Here is a 25119-nt window from a genome sequence, read left to right as displayed (position 1 = left end):
TGTTGGCAGTGCATGGCGCAGCCACATTATAAGCCTCGTCTCTGACTGGCATCGTCATGGGGCGCCTCTCTCTCTCTCTCTCTCTCTCTCTCTCTCTCTCTCTCTCTCTCCCTCTCTCCCCTCCTTCCCCTTCCCCTTGGCCTCTGCTCAGTCTTTGCACACTCCCACTAACATTCTACATTTTGTCTTCTTTTTCATTCTCACTCATTTTCTGTCATTCTCTCTCTATCCCTTGTTTTCCTTTCTCTTGTTTGTTGCTCTCTATTCGCACTCTCTCTCTCTGTGTAATTGTGGCTTTTCACATTGACTATCTGACAGTGAGCAAGGCCCCTTAAAGAGCTCTCATCTTTCTGTCTTTGCCTTTTTCTCTCTTTTCTCTCACACTGCATTCTTTCTAGGGATGAGTCTGCCTGTCTCCCTGCGGGGATCTCCATTGTGGATTACCATTCAGTTTTCGCCCAATTATCTAGTGGCTTTCGCTGCCTTTGACACATAATTATCAAAGGCCTAAATAATTGTCTTTATTATTGCCGGTGTTTAGATGTAGCGTCAGCGGAGCAGTCGCAAGCAAGGGAGCGTCACGGGGAGAGGAGAGAAATGAAGTATTTATCTCGACCAGAGATTAGCTTAGCATGCTGTTAAATGATGTCTCGACGCTTATTTCAACTCCTCGTCCAGATAAATAAACATGATTAATATGCCCCCCTTCCCTCCTTCATGCACACACCCACACCCCACATTTACATATACACACACCCATTACATATCACATTCTACGTCAGTGGTGAAAATAAGATTATGCACAACAAAAAGTCTTGCAATTAGCTGGCTTTGTAGCAGGAAGCAGCTTAAAGCGCTAAACACTGTACTTTGGTGAGGGCCATGTGAGAGGTCAGGTACAAGATACAAGGGTTAGAGAAAAGTCTCTGTGTGTGTATGTGTGTGTATGTCTGCATGTGTGTGTGTTTGAGTGGCTCCAAATGTGTGGGGGTTGGCTATTTCATGGATCTTGTGAAAAGCTAGATTTAGTAGAATTGTGCCAACCAGGGGGTCAGAAATCTGTGATGTTTGCGGGTCTCTATAGCAACCAGGCCCTCTGCAGAGAAATCAGAAAGAAATGGTTTATGAGGGAGAAAAAGAGAGGGGGGGAAAAGAGGGAGAAGGATTTTGTAGTTCATCCAGAGTTTGAATGTATGTGGGGCGGTGGGTGAATTTGAGTGTGCGTCATCAGTTGTGACTCAGCTTTGTTATCATGGTTCAGGGGAACATAACATGATGTGTTGTGGTGGTCACAAAATCACAGTGATAGCTTGTCACTGAAATGGGTTAAGAAATTTTTTACACCTTTTCTTGTTGTGGAAAACTGAAGTATGTTGTCAAAAAGGCCTTGATAATTCAACTGAATTAGACTTACAAGCCTGAATGCTTCAGAAGCTAGATGAAATACATCACACTGGTGATAAACGTTTCATCAGGTGTAGTGGGTAAGGAGATTGCCCTTCAAGCTGAGGACTCAGGTTCAGACCTCTGTGATGGACAGATTTCTACTTACACTTAAGCTTCTGCTTATGTTTTAGGAAGACAGTGAAAGCCCTCTTGCTTCAGGGATGCTGTTCTGAAGTTGACCCTGTGGTCTGATCTCCCTGTGAAGTGGGTCAAGGGAAAAGAGAATTTTCCTCATGGGGATCAATAAAACATTCATAAATATTCTTTGTTGTGCACATCTGCCTGTCTATCTGTAATCTGTCTTGCTTTGTCTCCTCACTCCTTTCTTTTTTCCTTCCTAGCATACTACTTTTGATATCCACTCAGCTTCCTCTTATAACCCTTTGCCTTTCTACTCCCCTTTCTTACAATTTTTCACATGCAAGCCCTCCATGTCCAAGCCCCACCCGAACTTTGCTCTGCATATCCAGCTGCTTTAGTGTTAAAGGAAAGGCCAGCAGAGACACAGCAAATGTCTCAACATCTGTGTGTTGGTTTTAGCTCAACAAGTATTTCCACATGTTTCTCTTCCTTTTTCCCTGTCCGATACAAGACTGATCACAACAGCTGGTCTGTTTCCTTGTTAAAGCCGCAGTCTGTGGTTACATAGTGGATTAGCACATTTAACATTCTGGATAAAGATGGCTAACACTAACTCACAGGGTAACGTGGTGTAAAAATTATAACATGATGAGTCATGTGATAAGACAGCTTACATCCCTTGGGAGCATGTGGCTTTATGGTTCTGACTGGTTGGTAACTTAATCATGAGTATCACCCACCTAGCAGAAGACACAGACATGCTTAGACTTTCCTTTCAACATGCAGCAAACCACATTTGTCATTGTGGCTTGTAAAACATGGGACCCAGTGGTGTCAAAATCATTGTGGTTGAGGGCCACACTGCATAGAAAACACTCTCCTGGAGTCATTATTTGTCAACCTATTACCCCAACTGTTACCACAGCCAACCATATGTGTGTAGGCATTGCGGTGATGAGAACTGTCAGAACGAGTGATTTATATAGCCAGTGTTGGGAGATGGAGTTCCTTGGTCTTTAATCTTTGGTTGAGGCATCGTCAGGAAAAACAGAGCTCCTGATTTATTTTCCTTCCTCATTTCAGCAAATATACAACACTGTGTAAGTATCTTTGACTAGCAAATCACAGACAAACTTGAGCGCAAAAGTTTGTTAGAAAATGGCAGAGACAAAGTAGTTTTTCATTGTCTTTAAAACCAATAAAACTTAGCTTGGGAAAACTTGTTTTTACCCACCAATGATCATCAAGAGGTGCTGAATGTTTTCAATTTGAATAGGTGCTTTAGCATTTCCAAAGATCTTGTTATCCCAGTTTTTTTTTTTTTTTCAATTTCCCCCAGTCATCTGTCTGCTTGATGAGACAGTCTGTCAAGGCATATTTAACCATGCACTGTCTAAATACTTAAGTCCAGTATTTAAGTTCCAGACGTATCCATCCAGCACCATCTACAGCTCAGCTTCACTCCCACCTTACCAGCTGTGCCTTTTTCTTTGTTCATGCCGTTATCTTTGTCTAACCGCTGTCTGTCATTCACTTGCTTCTCCACCAAACTGCCCCTCTGTTGTGCACTTCTCTCATATCTGCTCACATTCATTCCTACACACATATGCATACATCCATGCGTGTACCCACACACATGCAGACATGTACACACACACCTCCTCTGGTCGTCTTTCGGGGTGTTCTTTTTCTGTGTCTTGCCTCCATCTATCTGCATATCCTTTGTTATCTCTCTAAAGTACTTTGTTTTAAAAGTGGCATGTCAAAATGATTTAAACAAAGATAGACTTAAACAACCTGTCATTAATGGCAGGTTGGCAAATACAGTTTACTTTGGCACAAGTTACCAAATTTATTATAGCACAGTTACAGTTTTAATATACCAGTGATTTCCAATGAACCTTACCCATGTAAAATACATTGGTTTTCCATCAAAAATAAAAAAAAATATTGGACTCAGATGTTTTAAAGGGGCATACAATAGGAGCAAGTAGAGACCCATTTATCCACTTGGAAAGTGGAAAAAGTGTTTTCAGCCCAGGCTTTGGTGATGTTTTTGACTGGATTGAAGTCATGTGCTTAGCGTTTTCCATGGGCAGTCAGTCCACTGTCTCCTGTTTCCTGGCCTCTGTTAGCAGCCCCTGTACTCAGGGACTGGCCCGTTTGGCTAGCACCAGAAAACAGGACCTTGACTGACACCTCCAGTTTTAAAAGGTTGACTTTGCTACTCCCACGGGCCCAGTTCTGCCAGAGGAAAGCTTTTCAACCAAGCGTGGCTGAGGAAGTGGGAGTCTGTATCTGTGTGTGTGTATGTGATTGTATGATTTTGTGTGAGCGAGGAAATGTGTCTGTGCATACATGTGCAGTGTCAGTCTTCTTTTGTTGTCTATCTCTACTTTTTTCTTAATGCTTATGGTTGTACCTCCCCTCTCAGTCTGCTTTATCCTCTACCATGGTAAAGACGCTCCAGTGGAAGTCTTATCAGCTGGATGATGTATGAGTCCTTAGTGCCTTAATAGATTCCATTTATCTCTATACACTCCCACTTTAATTTGGCTGGGCAAGGGAGGATGTATTCAAATGCCCACCGTCATTATGATGTACAGCCAGCCAGCTAGAGCTGGCCTCTGTGATTGCTCCAGCCTTAGCCTCAGCCTGAGTGTCAGACACAGATTCATACTGTTGCCCCAGCTTAAACCCTCTATGCCTGCCCAAAAAGTAGGTTTATACTCATGCCTAAGCCCTATTTCTGGTTTATTGCACTTGAGCTTTTATAAGCCAATATTGATCATATTCTTACATGCAAGCACCAACTAATGCCCGATAGTCCCTGCCTTAGCCTTAACATTAACTAGATTTCCCACTGAAGTGCTAGTCTTATTCTCAGGCACCAAGCCATAAACACCATCATCATTTTAATCCCACCAGAAGTCCAGTGGTCCAGGACACTGCCAAGATTTTCCTGTCTCCAGATGACACTTAAGATGAAGATTTAATGCAGTTAAAAATTGGTCTGTACAGTCTTAGCACCATGTGTAGATGACCACACAATCACTATTCTCAGTGCTATTTTGCAGCACCATGACCATCCCCAGTCCACCAGTCTCTCTGCCAGCTTCACTAAATCTATACAGTAGGTGATTGTTAACCTATTGTTGCACGTCCTGTTCTCTTTTCTTCCTGTTTTATCTTAAAGCAAAGCAGAGTGAAACGGCTCGTTCCCAATGCCTGGCTACGGTACTCCTTGGGGTAGGACCAGCGGTGTGGGAAGTCTATTGTAGTGCGGTAACAAGTCCTTTGTGTGACATTTTCCTTGGCGTTGACATTCAGAGGGGAATAGGAAGACGGGCCTGCTCATGCCACATTCTCTGTGACATGTGAAGGGAAAGGGTATTAAGAATGGGGACCGAGGTATTTGAACGTGCACAGGGAAGGACATTTGTACAGAACGTGACAAGGACACGCTATAGTGGAGCAGCTCTTTCATATTTCACTTTATAACATTATGCTATACACCAGGTTGAATTTGTATCCGCCAGTTACAAAGGTGTCCGCTTGGCCAGTGATATCACGGTCCGAGGAGTAGGCTGATGGTGTGTGTTGCATAAGGAATAAAATTTTTATTAGGCAAGTATCTACTGACGCAACGAGTATGTCATATTAAAATATGTTTTTTCAAATCTTTGCAGTTCAAAAAGATGATCATATTTTTCAAAAGAGGTTATTATATCTCTTACAGATTAAGGTCTCTTGTTGTTTAAATGTTGTCTGAAACAAATGTTGTCCTCCTCAACAGTGACTGTGTCATTAACATGATGGAAGGGTGACTAACATGAATTTGATTTGCTTTTTGTGGCAGATGAATCAGAGGGAAATGCAGGTGAAGAATAGAGTGTGTGCCGTGGCTCTGACTGACTCTGCTCACAACATCTGGCTGCAGGAGACCAGCAAAGGCACACAGGACTGGATGCAGCAGGTGAAATAACCACACACTCAAATACACAAACACACCTTGAAGGCAAACAAAGATGCTGCAAACCTTGCAGGGGTCTATTCCTAGGCTCCCATCTCATCATGTAATTTCACCCAGCGGTGAGCTGAGGTCTGAGATTCTGCTCCTCTTTAATTTCTACCTGCACATCTCTGCTGACCTACACAGGTACCCCTGACCAACAGCTAGCCTTAGAAGTCATAGAGAACCATTGTTTGTCTGTTTCCCTCTCTATTTTTTTATATATATATATATATTTTTTATCAGCCCCACTTTTTGTTCCTGGGTGCATGTCAATGAATAACTGAGACAGTTAACCCTCGCTGGCATGTGTGGCTGGGCATGTATATATGTAAGCGTGCATGCATGAGTTTCTATGTACTTGTGGGTAGGCATATGAGATAGAATGCACCTGCATTTGTGTTAGCTTCATTTTAGCACTTGCCCTTTCTGGTGTGACCTCTGCGCCATACGCAGCACCTGGGCTCACTCAGTATGCACATACAGATGAGGACCAGCCAAGACCAGAGCTGCTTGAGAGCCAGAGATGCAAATGTCACGCACACACAAACACACACACACACACACACACACACACACACACACACACACACACACACACACACACACACACACACACACACCATACCTTTATTTGTATTACATCCTCTTTTATATCCCTTGCCGTTTGTTTTTGCTATTTCTGTCATCTCCCATTTTGTGTGTGTGTTTAGTTTGCCTGCTCAACTGTGTGTTACTTGTCTATGAATGTGTATGTTTGTTAGTTTCAGTTGTGGGGATTCAAGGTTGCACTGGCCCCCTTCTCCTTGTCTGGCATCTCCTATTTTTGATTCATCTAAGGGATGTGTGGGACACAGCATAATTGGAATGTTAAGTGATTTTCTATTTGTGATGATTACCCAGAACAATAAATCTGAAATAACCTTCTTTGTCCAGTCGAAGGCAGGGGACAGGCAAGGATTCACACTCTCTCGTACTCATTAACCCGCAGTCCTTTTTTGGCAGAATTAAGAGAGGAGCCTGCCTAATTAAAGGGAATTTTTCTAGAGGGAAACAGTGGCACACCTATGCTATGCCCTTCTCAATGATACAACAAAAAAAGCAAATTTGGAAAAAGTGCGTACATTTATAAATTTTACATAGTCTAGATTTCTAGTGCATTCAGTTTTTTTTTCTGCCTCTGTTCCTTAACTTCTTAACTGCCAATATAGTTTTGGACTCACTACTTGTTGCTAATTCTAAAACAATGTCTACACTTTTTTGGAAAGCAAGGAGTTTTGATGACTATTGCTCTTGCCAGTATTGTGGAACAATGTGAAGTGATGAGATATTTTTGCATATTTTAACAATCTGATTGATACTGTCACAGGAGACCAGCAAAATAATGACAAAAATATTGTCTTATATTTCAAAACTTCAATTGTATAAACTCAAATTTAGTATTTTATCACATCACTGGCTTCTGGGCATGGATGGCACTGCTTGTTAACAAGTCCCAGGTCAGCTTGAGGATTGAGCTGGATCCAAATTCTAATCTGTCCCAGTCATTTACATTAGAAACCATTACTTTGTATGTGCAGTGGTTCCACCAAAAGGTCAGAGTTCTTTTGTTTTTCACCCAATATGCTAATCCCATTGCTCTGAACTGATTTAGGGGTCTCTATCATTGGCTCTGTTTTCTTATGTTTGGCTCTTAATGATCACACAATCCACTGAAATGTTTAAGAGCACACAAAGGCCCATCAGCAGGTGCATAACATGTTCCTTTTTAAAGGATATCGCTATCAATAACCCATACACAGCTGGATCTTTAACACAAGCAACACTTGTATCATACACACACACACACACACACAGGTGCATGTGAGGTCGGGGCACCCCAGCAGCACACTGCTCTGTTCTCCTCAGACAGAGATAATTCCCTCCCTCCAGGGTTCAAGAAGTCACTAGATGGTGGGATGGAGAGATGGGAAGAGGAGAGTGAAAGAGAGAAGATGGGATTTAGAGATCAGCACCTGCTGGGCCGGGTTATATAAAGCAAATGGGTCAGACGAGGGCCAAATGACGTCACGGCCAGGAGAGGAAATATATAGTGAAGGTGAAGGAAAAAAGAAAGGAATGGGAATAAGCGGAGGCAGAGATGGAAAGACTCATCCATTGACTGAGGCAGAAAAAGAAATAGACAGAGAAATAAAGTATGAGAAATGTTCAATTATTTAAATCCTGTTGACTGCCGCTGAGAAAGTGCAGGGTAGAGCTGTGGAAAAGAAAAACAAAAAGACAGGTAGGATGTGAATGGAGTGAATACAGATGGAGGAGAGGAGATGAAGAGATGAATGCGGAGATAGATGAGTAGCATAGTGAGGAGAAGTGAGTGAGAGAGAGAAATGTGAATGATGGTGTACAGCTGGCAGCCTGTCACAGTCTCCAAGGTGTCTCCTGTCACTGTGCTGGCCTGCTGTCACACTCTAGTGGCCTGCCCAGAGCACACACACAGACATACACACACACACACACATACAGAGTACACTATGGTCATGAATAAACCATCCTAATCCATAGAGATTATACAGCAACTGGAGGAGGTGGGAGAGACAGACACAGAGAGAGTGAGCAAGAATTGATACTCGCAGTTACTTTCTGGGAAGTTAGGTTGCAGACTGTCATGTGTGTTATGGTTTAGGAGACTTTTGTACACTTAGCACAGAGTTTCGATCATGGAGCTTAGTCATGTGTGCTTTGAGAAAAGAAGAGGTGGAGATACTGTTTTACCATTAAACAGAGCCAACCTAATACGGTTGAAAATATACAAATGCTTCACTATTTTTATTAAATTCAGATGTAACAGTTTCCTAGAAAAATCAACATAAGTTAATTTAGTGACTTATTCATTTATTCAGTCACCATTTTTAACCAGTTGTTTTATTGTTGCATTGTGATAATTAAAGTCTGTTCATGAATTCTGGCCAAACCTAAGTGTTATCTGTTACTTTGATGCAGATTTTGGAAGGGAGGGTGCACACATCCCCTTTTGAGGACCATATGTGTGCAATCCTGTGACACTTAATGTGTAGTGGATATGGACACCTATAAGAGACCTATTTGGTCCTTATGATGGTTCCATTAGATAACCCTGCCATCATCATCAGAGTGCAGTGTTTTGTGTCCATTACTCCCAGTGTGTGTTTGTGTGTGTGTGTGCGTGTGTGTGTGTGCGTGTGCGTGTGCGTGTGTGTGTTTAGGTGAAAGAAGAGCAGTGGCTTCCACTCTGACTTGCATACAGCAGCAGGTGGTGGATCACACACACACATATACACATACTGTATCAGAGAAGGCTTAAAAGCATCCCTCACAGGTAGAGGGGTAGAACTGACATCTGCTTGTCATTTACACTCTCAGACCATGCTGGTAGCTTATTGATTAGCTTTAGCTCTTAGTTTTAACCAACTCACCATTTTAAAGGATCTTTTAGAACTTTGTTTCTGCAAAATGTTGATACAGGGATTAAGCAAAATAAAATGCATTGCGCAACAATGTGGGTACATGTATGTCTGCATATCCAGCGCAAATCCAAACACACATAGACACACATGCATGGAGCAGCAGTGGTGGGTGGGTGAGTGGGGGTGGGGGGGGAGTCAAATCTGTTTACATGTTTGTTTCTCTGTCTGCCTTTAGTTCAATAGCGCCATTGATCGGCGGACGAGCTGCTTGAAGTGATGATGCTATGCGTCAGAGGCAGCTGATGTGATGTGCCATCCTTTTGTCACATCGCCCTTCTCTAATCCCAGCCAGCAGGCCTTGCCTTTATGCGACTGCTGTTATGCCTGCGGTCTCCCACAGCACTGGGGCTGTGTGGTATGTGTGTGTGCGTGTGTGCATTTATGCAAGAGTTTGTGCGCACATGTGTGTTGTTGCCTTGACAAATCTATTCAAACCCCGGCCTCCCTGCCTCCATTGGTGGTGATGGTGGAGATGAAGGGGAGGGAGGAGGGCCCTTTGAAAGACTCCCCTCCTGCCCCTCTCTCCAGCCGCCTTCAGCCTACTGCTCCACAGCCCAGCTGACATCTTCCTCCAGACAGACTGAATGAATTAAAGGAGATACAATGAGACACTTGATGTAGCAGTCAAGGAGCCCCACTGCTTCTGTGCCGCTCTACACCGCTCTGCCCTCAAGCCCAGGCTCAGAGGAGAGCACATCTAGGGCAAAGCAAAGGATCTAAAAATACACAATATGCCACTGTTTACCAAGATGACTTGTCATCTTCCCCCAACACTGAACCCCCTCTCCTCCTCCCCTCCATTCCCCCTCATCTCTCTGCCGATCTTTCTTCAACCTCTTTGGCTCCTCTTATGCCATGCTCCTTCCGATTGCTAGCACTTTTGATTGACAGAGCTGAAGAAATGAAATATAGAGGAAGAAAGTGAAGGGGCATTCCTACTATTTAAAAGACAGATTCACTTTAGTTCATCTTTATTTCTTTTGACTGGCTAGGAATGGATCACACATGAGCCAAACTTTATTTTAATATCAGTCCTTTCTGCACACATTTCCCAACTGAATTTTGTTTACTTACTTGTAGATATTACTACTACTTCCTTAATGATATTTGCTAAGGATTTGCGTACATGGGCCAGATGTTTCATTACAGTCATCTCAAGCAATGAGTTTCTAGATTTCTCTATAAGCTTAAAGTAAATAAATTACTGTGTGACAAAACATGTAGTATATGTCAAGCACAAAATAGTAAAAGACATTTAGTTTGACAAAGCTGCAGAAACCTAAGTAGACAAAAAGCAGCAGCTAGGAAGGCTCAATTAAACATCAAGTATACTCAGTGTCCTGCTGTATCTTTACATTTATACAGAAAAACATGATCATATCTGGGAGTAGGGTGTGCATGTTTGTTTATGACCCTGGATTTTTTTGCGTGTATGTGGTGTGTGTGTTTTTTTTTTTTTTTTTTGGAGGGGCCGAAGTTTCACACATTCGTTTATCCAGTCCCTCCCCTCTCAGGGGCTTGGGAGTCAGGGTCGCTGAGGGCAAAAATGCGCAAGCGTGCGTGCATGTTTGAGTCTGAAGGGTTCACAACACTACTCATCTTTGTGGGAGACCCCCCGCAATGTAATCACTGACCCACACACACAAGCACACAGGCACACACAAGTGTGCACAACACTGTAATGGCTGTCAGGGGGCCAGGGTGAAAGTAAACAAGGGCAGATAAGCAGTGATTCAGAAGGACGCCAGCTGCACATTCTAATCTCTTTACATTTTCTCTTTCTTCTATTGAACTTTTATCTTATCTGGGGAACGTCTTCTCCAAGCATTCCTTCTCAACCTCCCTCTTTGCCTCTCTCCCTTTTCCCTTGTTTTTGTACTAACCTTACAAGCCACAACATACCAAACTCAAAGCATGGGAAAAGTAAGTTATTTTCTAGTAAGCTATTGCTGTGGTTCATCAAAGGCATATTAGGTTTAACCATTATATGTTTGAAATAACCTAGTAGATAGAGAGAGGGAGAGCCACACAGACAGGGAGATGAAGACAGCAGAAACCAGATAAAGAGGTCTTCTCCTCTTTCTGACAGTAGAGTTGTCAACCACAGGGGGGTTTGAGAGGACTAGGGGTGTTTGCAGGGGGTTATGGGTCAGCAAGCTGGACAGACACCCTCCCCCCAGGGCACCCACTGATGTACCATGGTAGAAGGCCTCAGCTCTCCACCACAAACAAACGCCAAGCTGTCTGAGCAACATGTCACAGAGCTTTTAATTGCTTGTTCCTGTCTTTCTCTCCCTCTCTCTTTAGTTCTCCCCCAACCTCACTCTGCCATACACACAACTCTTTCTTGCTTACTGTACCTCCCCTTGTGCTCCCCACCTGTCCCCCTTTTCTTTGTCTCCCTTGCCTCCCTCTTTTTGCTTTCTTGTCCCTCTCTTTCTCCATTTTTTCTTTTTTTGGCTTCTTTCTTTTCTTTTTTCTTTTAATATCACTTTCAATTTCATTTAAACATACTATATTTCAGTAATGAATATAGCATGTTTAATTTGTGTTTTTTAAAAAAGGCATGGAGGCATCAAGATAAAAAGACATACATTTTCACATCAAATCCTCCTTTCACTTATTGTATATCCATCATTGAACATGCATGTCTGTGTTGGAGGTTGTTGATTGTCCTATATTCACATCCTATACACAAACCCTCTATATGCTCAAAGTTTTCTATGTAGAAGTGCTTACAACCTCTAGTTGAATATGATATGTAGCTATGGTGAGAAATCTTTCCTCAGAGTTTCCAATCAGCAATTCCTTTTTTCTTTTTCCCACAGCACTGTTATAACTGGGTATCGAGTGCAGAACCCCTGGACACACCACTGGAATCCATGCTGCCAGACTGCCCCCGAGTCTCTGCAGGTATAAAACACACTCCAACTCCAGTAATAACACTATTACACCATATCTACTTAGAGTATAATCAGGATTGCTTTCAGTTTCCAAATACAATTGTGCATGAAATTTGACTTGGTTCATTGTAAGAGTACTAGCACACTAGTTGCCAGTCAAAATGCCTCACATGCAGGTAACAGGTGCTATGTCATTGTTAGCTAAGCCAAGTTTTTATTCTGCATTCAAGGGTGAAAAATTGAATCAGGGTTGCATTGTGAGTGGTACAATTGGTAGCAGCAGTTGGGAGTCTTGGCACTGCCAGAGGGTCACAACCAGTGATGTAGTAATTATTAAAATAGTCAATGAAATCAATCAGTGAAAGGTTCATAAGCCATTTCTATAGGTCCCTGAAATGTAGCCTAAAAAAATGAATGATCTCTCCTCTGGAAGATGAAGATGGGTAAATCAAGTTTAGGATGTTTTATTAGATACTATATTCCATGCCACAACTGAGAGTAAGGTGGATGTAATATACCAACTTAAGACACAATTGATTTGCCATTACAGGTAGGTGAAATTATTTAATAGCAAAAACCTGAATAAATAACAGATGTGCACATATCCATAAATAGGTAAATAATTTAAATACAAATACACCCCTCAGTGTTTGTTATACCTCCATATTTGTGTTCATTGGTGGTTTATAGCAGTGCACATGTGAAGATTATCAGGGTTCAGTCAGTGCAGTGTGATGTGTATGTTGACAGAATTCATTTGGGTGTGTGTGTGTGTGTGTGTGTGTGCGTGCATGTTTGTGGGTGTTGGGTAGATTGGAAGTCTTAGTAAGGCTGATTGAGAGGGATCATTGTCAGAGAAACTGAGAAACTGAAGCAGTGGCAGATTATCTTGAAACACAAATACACACAGAAAGAGAGGCTGTCTCTCACACGCTACAGAAATGTGCCGTTTGATTTTGTTTCTATTTTTGTCTTCTTTGTCGCGCCCTTTCCCTCTTTCTTTTTCATCATCTGCTCTGTCTCCTATATTCATTAATCCTCTCCTGTGGTGTTTGGCTTCCTGTCCCTGTGCCCTCTCTGTGGTTGACTGGCCTTGATGATGTCATGGCCATCATGAGAATGTGTCCTTAATGTTGGATTAGGGATGAAAGCTGTAATCCTCAACATGACCGTTGATAAGAGATGATGATTGCAGTGTTGTTTGAAGAGTGACCCACATGCAGGCGTGCACACACAGGCACACACAAAGAAACAAAAGGAAATTCAAGCTTTGAAAAGGAAATACTATATATCATAATGTCATAATTATCAAATGCATCTTTTGTTTTTTCATGTGTATGTTTAAGCACTGATTGTTACATGTGTACACTCAGGAGGTGCTGCCTTGTGATTTTATTCTCTTCAAATCCCCTCAGTGACATCACGGTGAATGTGTAGGTCATCTTACACATGCTCCACATGTCGGTGAATACATCTCCAACACTGCTATCTCATCTCAGCCACTAAAACACCATGTTCCACACGGAGCTGTGTGGGTGGGTGGCCTTAACATCTACCAGTGAATCAGCTCCTTGAAATGTCATCTAGCCTTCAATACAAAACCAATACTGTATTTCATGTTCAAATGTCAGTTTTTTACCTTGATGTTTTATGTCTCTTCTCAGTGACTGCTGCCAGTCAAAAGACAGCAACCTTTCAGCCAAGATATCTAGGTCTTCGTTTTGAAACTGCTGGCTTGCCTGACATTGTCCTAACACAGACCTGTTTGACACAACCTCCATCTGTATGTATGCACTATTGACTTGTGCTCTATTGACTTTTGCTACTTTAACCAAGCTGAAAAGATCTGAGTCTCTGGCCTGTTAACAGAGCTGCCAACTCAGCTTGTCTCTGGTCTTTTGGTGGCAGCTTCTGATGTCAAAGGTTGACTCGGTCGTCTTTGTGTCCTTGGCAGCCTGGCAGGTTCACAGGCAGCTGCCATTGTGGCGAGAGTCACAGCAGAGCAACAGAGGTGACAAGGTTGAGAGAAGGTTGAGGGAAGGCTGTCAGGGCATCATTGCCCAGTGCTTCAATCAACACACATACAGCTCCACAACAGTCACCTCTTCCACTACCATGAATGCTGTTATCTGGGTTGCTATGGTAGAGTATGTGTTTGTGTGCTTGTAGGTGGGGGTAATCGGGGTTGACCACCAAAGTGTCTCAGCAACAGAGAACAGACCAGTGAATCCTTGTTGTCATGCACATATGCAGATACACGCATCACAGTGTGAACCACTGCTCTTGTGTCGAGCCAGACTGAGCCAGGCCCGGGGCAATTCAGCTGCTGTGGAGAATGGCATGTGATCAGAAGCACACACATACTAAGATGTCTGAAGGCTAACAAAGTATTGGATGTGTGCTTAGACATGGGCAATGGGACTGGTCAGGCAGCATGATGGGAGAACGGGTTGCAGGACAAGTCTTGCTGTTGCTTTTTCTGCCTCTACGTCTGTTCTTCTCTCTCTCCTTACTCTCCTCTGTTTCTGACTTTCTCTATACATCTCTCTCTCCCCTCCTCCGCTTGCATCCTGCCTCCCTGTGTGGTGCAGTGATGATATGATGATTGTGTTTTCCATGCTGGTAGACTCTTGGCAGAAGGAGGTAGGGAGAAGTGGAGGCAGAGCTTGTCTGTTATTCCTAATCATCTGTGAAGCAACGCCGGTGTACCAGCATGGCACTCAGACGGGGCTGCAAGTACCCAGAGAGGGAGGGAAAATAACGTGTAGCGGGGGTGTCCGCTAACATCTCAGTTTCTTGTTTTAAATGCGATAAAACCTGGACCCATTCCCTTCGCATTTGACTGGCTAGCTTCCCTCCCTTTCATTTTTAAATTTTTTTTGTCTTAATCTTTCTTCTTTTCACTCCATTCTTTTTTTCCCATCTAGCAAAAGGAATTTGTTCCCCCAAGAAGGTCATTGCTCTGGCGTTTGGCAGTGGCCTGGCACACTAGCAGAATTTTATCAGTTAGGAGCACACCGAACACAGGCTAAATATGCAGATAAAGTGGAACCAATCTCCTGCTGGAAAAGCTCCCTTTGTGTGTGTGTGTGTGTGTGTGTGTGGTGGAGTAACTGCAAGGCTGACAGAGAAATAAGTTAGTGAGTGGGATGCTGCTTAAGTGGGGTTGCTGAGGCCTTCCCAAGATGTAATCATTCCAAACCTACAATGTTGTTTAGATACCAGGATAAGGATAAATGCAAGGTGGGAGAGAATTAGGAATAGATGGATGAAAAGAGAGGAAAGAACAACATTCTTAGTTATTTTTCTTGTAAGGGCCTGTCTGTTTTTGTAGCTTAGTTTATTGACTTTTTTCTGGTGAGATGGATGATTGGTTGTTTGATCACGAAAGATGCTGTTTCAAAGGTGGGAAAACCCCTTTTGCTAATAACACACACATACATAAGTGCACACACACATGCACACACAACTTCCTCTTGGGTGATTACTCATTGTCCAAGCTGATTATTAATTACAAAGGGAGAGCTCTCTGAAGGTAAACACTGATTAATGGCTAACAAAAGTAAGTTAATGTCTTACCTGTACTTTAATTACCAACCCTGCTCTGTTACAAGCATCCGAACACAAGGCTGTAATTAACCCTAATGGACTGTAGAAAGAGACTCACTTTCATTTTCTTTCACAACATAAATACTCTACTGTATATCATTTTAGGATCTACCCACCTTTCTTGCTTTCCTACTAGGTTTTCTATAATTAAAAGTGAGGATTTTGTTGAAAGGATTTCTCGATTTTGGTATCTTCTATGGAAATAGTAGGGTCTTGGGTGGAAAAGTGATGCAATATTGTTAAAGAAATGAGAAATAATTTCTGTGCAATGACATGGGAGGTCACTCTGCCTTTCTTCTTTACCTAAGGCTCATACTTCTTTGGCTCAGTGTTATTAATGTACCAAGATACCACAGAGACACAAAAGAGTCCTGCATAAAAAGGCAGACAGCCTGACACAGAGCACACTTAGAATACACACACACACACACTGTCATGCCCTTATTGTGAATTTGCTCTGTCCTGCTGTAGGTTTGATTTGACTGTTACCCTCACCTCCCCAATCCACGCACTACTAACCATGAAACACCTCTAGCTGTCTGCACCTCTTCACCACACACACACTCATACACACACACTGTCTGATTGATGTTTGTATGACTTAACTCTTTAAGAGGAAACTCAGGCCCACTCACATTAACCTCACCCCCTCCAAGCACTGTTTTTTCAGCTTGGTAAAGTGGAAGTCCGCAGTCTCAATGGAAGATCACATTAAAATGTGTGTGTGTGTGTTTTCACATATGTATGTCAGTGTTTTCTTAGTCTGACCGGCACACGCTGTGCTAGTGTTGCAGGAAATAGACAGGTAAACTCTGGTGAACCGGACCCTAACCTCTGACCTGAATTCACTGAGGTTGGATCAAGCTATTGTGTGGGTCACCATTGTGACAGACTGTATCACAGTGATGTGGAAAATGCTGACACCAAAGACTACTGATGTCTGGGAATTGTGGTTTTTAAGAAACTAGTACTGATTTATGAGATGTAAAAACAATTTGATTTGATTTGTGATTATACTTTGATATCGTAAACCACAACCGTATGATCAAAATACCAAAGTGTAATGCATATTTTTGGTGGAGCAATGATTCAAAAGTACTCTTTGTACTGTTTCCATCTATATTATATTTCCTTTTCATACCAAATTGTCAAACAATGGTTATCTCTTTTTCCTTAGTGCCAGGGCTAAAGTCAGTGTAGCACTCTCAAACTATAGGCAACAGTAATAAGGTTATGTTGAAGGCACAGAGTTGGAAAAAAAGAAGAAAAGTTGTGTCAGAAATAGTGTTGAGTGGTTGATATGAAACAGAGGGAGAGTATGTACAAGTGTTGCAAAGATCTTTTTATCTATTCCCTTTTTCCCTTCTTATGGAGTTTTTTTTTATTTGTGTTTGACTCTGAGGGGGCAGGTTTAGTTGCAAAAGCTTTATGCCATGAAATTACTAGGGGGACTAAATCTCCAGCAGCTTGGAGTTTTATCAGTAAGAACAAAACAAACTTTCTTGACCCTGGTAAGAAAAAACAAAAAAACAAAAAAACAACAACAAAAAAAAAAAAACAGCTCAATTTTACAATAACCAGCTGGCCTTTATTGGAGGGTTTCAGGTGGCCAGGTTTTTTTTTCTTTTTTCTTTTGAAACCTTTTTATGAAGACATTTGACAAGGGACAACTGTATAATCACAGCAAAAGATGCCATGTTAGAGCTGGAAACCAACTTTTTTAAAGTAACAAAAACTGGAAATGTCAAATTGAAGGTGAAGACAAACAGTGAGACAGAGTTTGGCTGTGGATCAGTCTGTAAACTTGCTTAAAGAAATTACACCTGTTTTGACAGGCTAACAAATACCTTTATAATTAAAAAGTCCTGTCTTTGGAGGTCTTTTCAGAAAGAAAATGCCTGGACTATCATGTTCTCTGTACTTGTGCTAAGTAACAAAACCCAAGAAGAGTGTTGAGTCATGCACAGCTGGTGTTAAGATGGAAGAGATTTGTGGTTTCTCTTGATGTTAGTAATTCTGTTTTACAAACATTAGAAAATAGACCTGGAACATTCACGGTATGTTACAGCTGATAAAAAGTGATGTGGATAATTATGTTTAGATGTTTATGTTCAATAAGTCAAAATGAAGGGTAAGCATTGTAACCATAGTTCTGCGAGCACAGGCAGAGAACTTTGGATTTTAGCCTGTACTACTTTAGCCAATAAGCATGGACCCCTTAATTCCTGATAGAACTTGTTGTAAAAATGGCTGTTTTACCCTCGCTTGGCATCCACACCCAGGCCTTTACAACATCCCAGCTTACATATGCAACCTAAAGTGGTAGGTGAGGGAGGTTAAACTCCACTGACCCACGAGTAGGTCAGTCATTACAAACTTTTGCAACAAAATATGGTTCAAACTCTCTACATATTAAAGTTGTGTAGATCCCACTCATCCAAAGTTACCAGATATGTCAGGCTGAAGTTTGGGAAATGTATAAAATGAGACACAAGACATCTAGAATATTTCCATTTGATGTCATGGTGCAGCCATGAAAAGATGGGTATTCGCCTTGGGGACATGTTCCCATGGTGACTCAGGAGGAATAAGAGTTGGTCAAAAAAACATCCACTTTGGCAAAACCAAACCAAACCAAACCAAAATTTGGTTAATTATGTCTGAATTTAAATGCCCCTCATCCTTTGGTGGTAAACTTCTTAACATGTTGTTGGTGGCATCAATGTTGGGAACATTAGTAGGCAAACTTATAGGATCTGTTATTTGGTGAGGTACCTGTGAATTGGAACTCCAAGAGTGCCAGACTCTTTTGTGAAAATATGGATTGCAATGTATTTAAGTCTCAGCTGCCTTGGCTGGAGTGGAACCTTGGCTCATTATCAAGAGTCTGGTGTATAAGAGATAAACAGAGGATATGAGCAGATGAGAGTGTTGAATATAGAGAATATCTTCCATCTCAGCTTTTGTTTTATTTTACTTTTGTTTTAATATGTATTGATTTTCTGATATCTCATTTGGAATCATTGAAAAGTTGCAGGTGTGGATGAAGAGGTTTTAGGCCATGACAGCTTGAAGAAAAGAAAAGAAAAACTTAAAGGTGCTTTAACTAAATTAAACTCAGCTCTGATTCAAAATATGTGAATGTGATTCTTAATTAATGTAGAGACACATTTAGACACAACATTTCAGTATAAACAAAGAATGACATTGAAGCTAAAGCTTGAGAAATACAAATGTCTTTTTGAAAGGAATATTGATTGAAGTACTATTTAATTTAGACTACTTTTGGACTATTTTATTTCAATTATGTGAAAAATGTTTTCTCTGCTTCTTACTTTTGAAATGACACAAACAACATTTTTCATCAAATAATTTACATAGTTCAGCTTTTAGTACATATTCACAAGAACAACAAAAAAATAAATCAGTTTGAGCCACAACCTCTGTTTTGTTTTGTTTTTACCAAAAATGCCCAATATTTAAGAAATGTTGGCAAATTTACCCACCCTGATGTTTGTAACATTCATATTCATATAGTCCATCTTTTGGTCATTGGAGTGAGAGACGTATTTAAGTTTGATTTTGATTGTGTAAAAACTACAGAAACAACAACAGATGGACATATACTGTCCTTATATTAGATACTTTTGCAGCAATCATCAAATTCCTGTGCCAAATTTAGATTTAGATGCAATATTAGCCTGAGTCCAGTGCCATTGTGCCATGGTGACAGACAACCTGTCCCATCATGTAGGTTGCAATCTCTCAGGGACACTTCCTTTGAATCAAATATTTGATCACTTTGATTCAATTCTTTGATTCAATTCTAGAGGACTGTCCATGTCCATGATAATTGTCATAATCAATTTTTTGTGATGAGTTACATCCAAATGAAAGAAAGAGAGAGAGAGAAAAAAGAAGACATTTGATGTCTTAGGATCTTTTACAAAATGATTTTGTGTTTACTTTGATTTCATCTTGTCTCCTTTTTTAAAACGTTTTCCAGCATTTTTAAAGAAAGTTTATCAAAACTGTAACAATAGATGAACATGAATGTTTTTTTTCAGCTTTTTAAAAATATTTCTCATATTCAGAAGTATTGCCCACTTTTCAATTTGGTCAACATTATATTTATAGTAACACAGTAGTTCTTTTGGAGCTTCCATTTGGACCACACTCCATATGTCAAAATTGGTTCATTTAATTCCACTGGAAAATATCAAAGCTCAGGTAATGAAAAATGCAAATTACAGGTTTGTAACTGCTCATTGTGTTGGTCATCAGCTATATTTACTTCTGGGCATAGATATATATGTATATACTGTATGTATAAATGACATATTGCATGCTGACAAGATGAAGCTGAAGTGTGATTTATAATCACATCTCATATGCAGAGCACTTTAACAGTTTAGGCTATTGTGATTATGCGAACTAGAAGCGTGTCTGGAAAGCCCAGTCTGTGGTCTTCAGTTCACCCCTGCACTAGGTAAACTCTATCCAGGAGGCATTTTATCCTCTCCTCCTTTCTCATACTCTACCCATCATCCCAGGGAAAAGAAGAAAGGGGAGAGACAAAAAGGGAAAGAGCCTGGCATGCATAAATGAAAGTTCAACAAGGTTCAATGAAACACTTATACAATTTGCTGCAATATAGTGGGGTTTTATAATCTCATTATCATCTTAGTGCCAGATTTGCCCATGAGGGCTGTTCTGTATTCACTCTTATTAGCTCCTCAGATTTGTCCATTTGTCCTTCTGCTACCCATCTCGCAGCCAATCACTGGGACTCTAATAAATACCCCCCTCCTTCATGTTTTATCTTCACTTTTTTTTTCTCTGTTGCTATACCACCTACTGCTTTATTTATGATTTTTTTTTCTTTTCTTGCTATGGGGCAAACACCCAGCATTTTATTCAGCAGTCTGCTAATAACTGTACATTATTTCTTTCTAAAGACGTTATTTGCCTTTAAACACATCTGTATATACAGTATACAGTATACAAGTCATTATATTGTATATACTTTGACTTTGATATGAGGAACAAAGTGAATGTGCATACTCTAAATATTTTCTCATGTTACATAGTGCAGATTTTGTTAATTTGGATGAATGGCATCAATATAGTTGCATAGTACACTGTATTTGTTTACTCTTGACAGCGTTTTTAATCATCTCTCATGTTCAAGGCCAGGCACTTTTCTCCCTGAGTATTAAGGGTCAGATGGGGGAGCTAATGTACAGGGTACAGTAGAGCAGGCCACAGGCTGCTTTCGAATCCCCAAGCCTCTTAGCTGCTGTGGGTAGTGTCCATCCCTGGTCACTCAGAGGGCATCCCCAGATTAGTGCTTCACGGACATGGATCTCATTTGCCCATATGGCCTCTTCTCATTGAGTCAATATAGGCTCTAATCCGCCCAGCCTTTACCCCTGACCTCGACATGTGGCAAACTACTTAGAAAAAAGAACACACAAACCGTGCATATACCACATTTGATGGCTTCACCATCGACAGGATCAAGCGTAAAGATGAGGATGAAAAACGGATGCCAGTGTATTTGATCATCAGCGGCTCTATGGGATTTTAGCGACTTTTCCCCATTTTGGGTTGTGGTGTAGTCAAAAAGCAAGAAATACCATAATAACATGCTGGGTTCTTGTAGCAGTAGACTGGTTTTAGGTGCATTCCCTGGTGTGGAATTAATCCAATAAGCCCCAGTGGGGCACGGCAAGTCCTAACTACTGCTAAGATTATAACTCTTAGCAATCTCCTTCATCCCATAGTCTCCCAGTATCACCGTGCCCTTATTAACAAGGCATAAGTTGCCACCCAACAAGTGTCACAGTGTTGCTATTCAGTAGCAATACCCCTCTGATGATACTTCTCATCATTATTGGCATTGATGTTGTCTGTGAGAGGATGAGGGGATAACCAAGCCAGAAAACTTTGTACCTTAATAGCACCACTTTTTCTCCAGATTTCTGGAGTGTGTGTTTGTTTGTTATTGTACATTTAATTTCCATTATGCATGCGTTACTTCTGAAATATGATCTTATTTTAGTCCCAATGTTTTAAATGTTTGACAGTAAATGTAGTATTCTTCACAGGTGCTACCACTAGGCAGGTGAAATTAGTTGATGGGATAAAGTAGATTGGGGCAAGGAGAGGTTAATCTATTGAGTAATCATATGAGAGTGTCATCATAAATCCTTATAAGTTCACCACAGTGCTTGAAAAAAGAAAAGAAAAGAAAAGCACTGATTCACTGCTCCACCGCTTTTTTTATTGAAGGTTGAGAACATGAATATGACTTTATAATTTACCTCTGAACAAAGTATTTATTTAAAAGGAAATGAGGAAGAAAGACAAAGCTACAAACTTGTCAATGGATGCTTTTTTTTCTGTTATATTTGTCAGCATGTTCATTTTTGTGAGCATAAATTCATTTACTACAAACACTCCACATATAGTTAACCTATTAACACTTATTTAATTTTTAATATTTGACAAAAATAATTTCTAACAGTATAAAATGTTATTACAACACTTTGTCCAGTATTTTTTTTTCTTGGTTAAGAAACATAGAACTTGGTCACTTGGACTTAAGGTGCTATCTTATCTTAATTTACCTACAGTGATGAATAATTTGTACATGACTCTAAAGACAGATGTGGTAATTATATTGTTGTGCAAACAGAATTTATTTGCTGTTGTTCCTGCACTTTTAATTAGATTTTATGATTGTGGCTCCCAGAAGTGTGTATTAACTCTAATTAGGTGCAAGTTCGATTTTTTGGGTTATTCTACTGATCTTTTATTGTGCTCTGCTGGACATGTTATACATTTCTTTTTGAATGGAGACTGTTATTGTTATGGGTTCATGGGGCCAGTTCTTAAGGTTTAGTTGTTAATTAATACACACAAACACACAGACACACAGAAACACACACACACACACAGTATGTACAACTGCCGGACTGAAGAACCCATGCTGAGATCCAACATCTGTAAAAGCCAGTCAATTTAATATGTCAGTGTGATGTGTGTGTACACTCTAATTGTGTAAGAGCAAAGGGTTTAGATGTTCCTTTAGTTCCTTTAGTTTAAACCCACTGCTCTTGTTTAGCTAAACTTCTTTGATACATTGTGGCAGCAGTTTTACCCCCTCTCTTCTCTTCTGCACGATTAGGTTATAATTAAATGCACATTTAATATGATTTTTATGAAATAAAAAAAGAGCAAACATGGAAGCTGTGAGAATATATTTGGAATGCACATAATTGCCAAAGAGATGATTAGAAAATAAAGAAAAAAATCATCCTTGAAAGTCCTTGAGTCATAATCAGCCTCAAATTATAATGTTCATTTGTCTTTTTTTGCTGAGAAAAGAAAATTACATCTTATTTCTGTAATTATGTAAACAAAAGTGATGGTAGATTCCACGACCAGCCAGGTTTTGAGCATGCAGCAATGACCTTGGATCCTCCCCTGTGCTCCTCTTTGACAGATAAAAACTTTATTAACCAGCCATCTTCAGGACAGGAGACAAACCGCCTGTGAAACCGATGTACGCTAGTATTTGAGAAATGTGGCAATTAGAGGATGATTTTTTTTCCCCAATAAAAGCACCAAGGAGTAGAAAAGGGTAATAGACACAGCTTGTTTGTGGCCTAGGAAGCAGCAATTATAAAGTGCTTGGAGAGTTGTTGTGCTTATTGTGCCTGGAAGTAATGAGATAGGCTGCACTGATCCCTCACTGATGCTATGGCTCCTAATCCTCAGACCTCTTTTCCTGGTTCACTTGTTTATCCACCAACATCCTCTGACTGTCGCTGGCCTGTCACTGCTTTGGGCAGCTCCTAATGACCTTTAGCCTGTGTGTCAGCTGACTTTTCAGCTCTGAAAGTGGTCTGGCACTGAGTCATGGGGCGATAATGTCATAAAGTGCACTGTAGTATGTTTTCCTCAGTGTACAAATAAGTGGGTTTGCTTTATCACCAAACTAATCCCTTAATAAACAGTTGCCTTGAATTTTAAATGGTCTAATTGCCATTTATTTTGGTCTCACTTTCTCCATTTTGCCCATGTGATTTTGTCTTTAGTGGTCTCTTATACTGAATTGACGGACATATTTCAAGCCAAGAAAACCCAATGGATCTTGTTATCTGGTGCACATATTCTGTATATCATGAGGTTCTGGAGTTTAGCTTTTGGCCACTGGTGTTATCCTATTATTTCTGTTTATATCTTTTCTGTCACTTTTTGTCCATCCTGTCATACTTAAACTTGGATCAGACTAAGGTTCTTTAACTGTGTTATCTGTCACAGGTCATGTTGAACCATGTTGTTTAATGGTGTGAGCCTTTATACTTGATATATACATACAAGATATGTGTGCTTGCACTCTTGCACATACAGATACTCACCTACACTTGTGTGCATCCACCCAAGAAGAAGAATGTTGTGTGCACAGACATGTTATCTGGGTGACCTAGAGACAGACTGGTTATCACCTCTGTGAGCCTCTCAGGGCTAAACTACAGAGCCAGCGGAAAAACACCACTCCTGCCTTCCCCCTGCCTCTGCATCTGTGTGCTGGTCAGCCAGCATGTCCACCTACTGCAGGGCTCACCTCTTATCTAATCAGCATAGACAGGCCACTTGTCCACATGCACACACACATAAACTGCATGTGTGCTTGCAGATTCACATGCACACAGACATGCCCAGAGATAGCGTTACACATGTAGACACACTTAGTGATACACCCCTAAACGCCACAACACATATACACCCAGAAGCTGATAATGACAGACAAACTCACATTGATCTGGGCCTGCTCTGGTTCTTCAGATATGACTAGCTGTTGCAGTGAGATGTGAGAGTGGCCCAGAGGGCAGAGAGGGGGGTATAAGGCCAAGTGGTAGACATGCAGAGCAGGTAGTGGAGGGCGCCACAAGGTTGGACAGGGGGCCTTAGGGCACAAGTCACCTGATTGCTGTGTAGCTCTGGCCCTCCTTCCAACCACTTCCACCCTAAGTTGTCCTTTGTTCATATTCTAACAGAATCCTCAGCCACAGAGGAGACAGTTTGCCTTATATCTACCCTTGAGATGCAAAAGGGTGGGGCCAGTATTCTGAGGCGCAAATTCCAAATCCATCTTTGGCGCCATTTTAATCCCCTTTTGTTTGGCTTATGAAATGCTTTTTTCTTTCAGAGTGCATGCCAGCCGACCTTCTGATGTTACATAGTGCAGCTACCCTTTGCCCCCAAACCAGCCCTCTGAACAACATGTGGCCAGATAACAAAACCCTAAACAAAAGAGGTAGATTGCCAGAGCAGAAGAAAGGTGGGGGCTCGCACTTTGTGTCTGAAACACTTCATGAGTGCTAAGTGAGGTTGGCACCAGCTGTTGGAGTAGAGTCGAGGAGAATTGGGGGGAAGTGAATTGCGTTTGGCACCAGGCGGCTATCAGGCAGTAATTAGTATAGCTAACATCCCAGATGAAGGAGTCAAGTCTAGGTCAGGGTAAAAAACTTCAAGGGTCTTAGCGGGTAAGGGT

General features: G+C 41.1%; 1 protein-coding gene across 2 annotated transcripts in view; it reads left to right on the top strand.

The window, feature by feature from the left end:
• fam172a (family with sequence similarity 172 member A) overlaps nt 1–25119 on the top strand; it is a 156549-nt gene that overhangs the window by 88708 nt on the left and 42722 nt on the right. For both annotated transcript variants that reach the window (XM_018668786.2, XM_051074982.1), the window contains exons 9-10: nt 5387–5503; nt 11871–11955. In XM_018668786.2, the coding sequence (XP_018524302.1) occupies nt 5387–5503; nt 11871–11955 (202 nt within the window). The remainder of the gene's footprint in view (nt 1–5386; nt 5504–11870; nt 11956–25119) is intronic.

This window comes from Lates calcarifer, linkage group LG13 (assembly GCF_001640805.2).
Source record: "Lates calcarifer isolate ASB-BC8 linkage group LG13, TLL_Latcal_v3, whole genome shotgun sequence".
Classification (NCBI taxonomy): Eukaryota; Metazoa; Chordata; class Actinopteri; family Centropomidae; genus Lates; species Lates calcarifer.
Note: the sequence above shows the minus strand (reverse complement) of the source record. Positions and strands in the feature narration are given on the sequence as shown.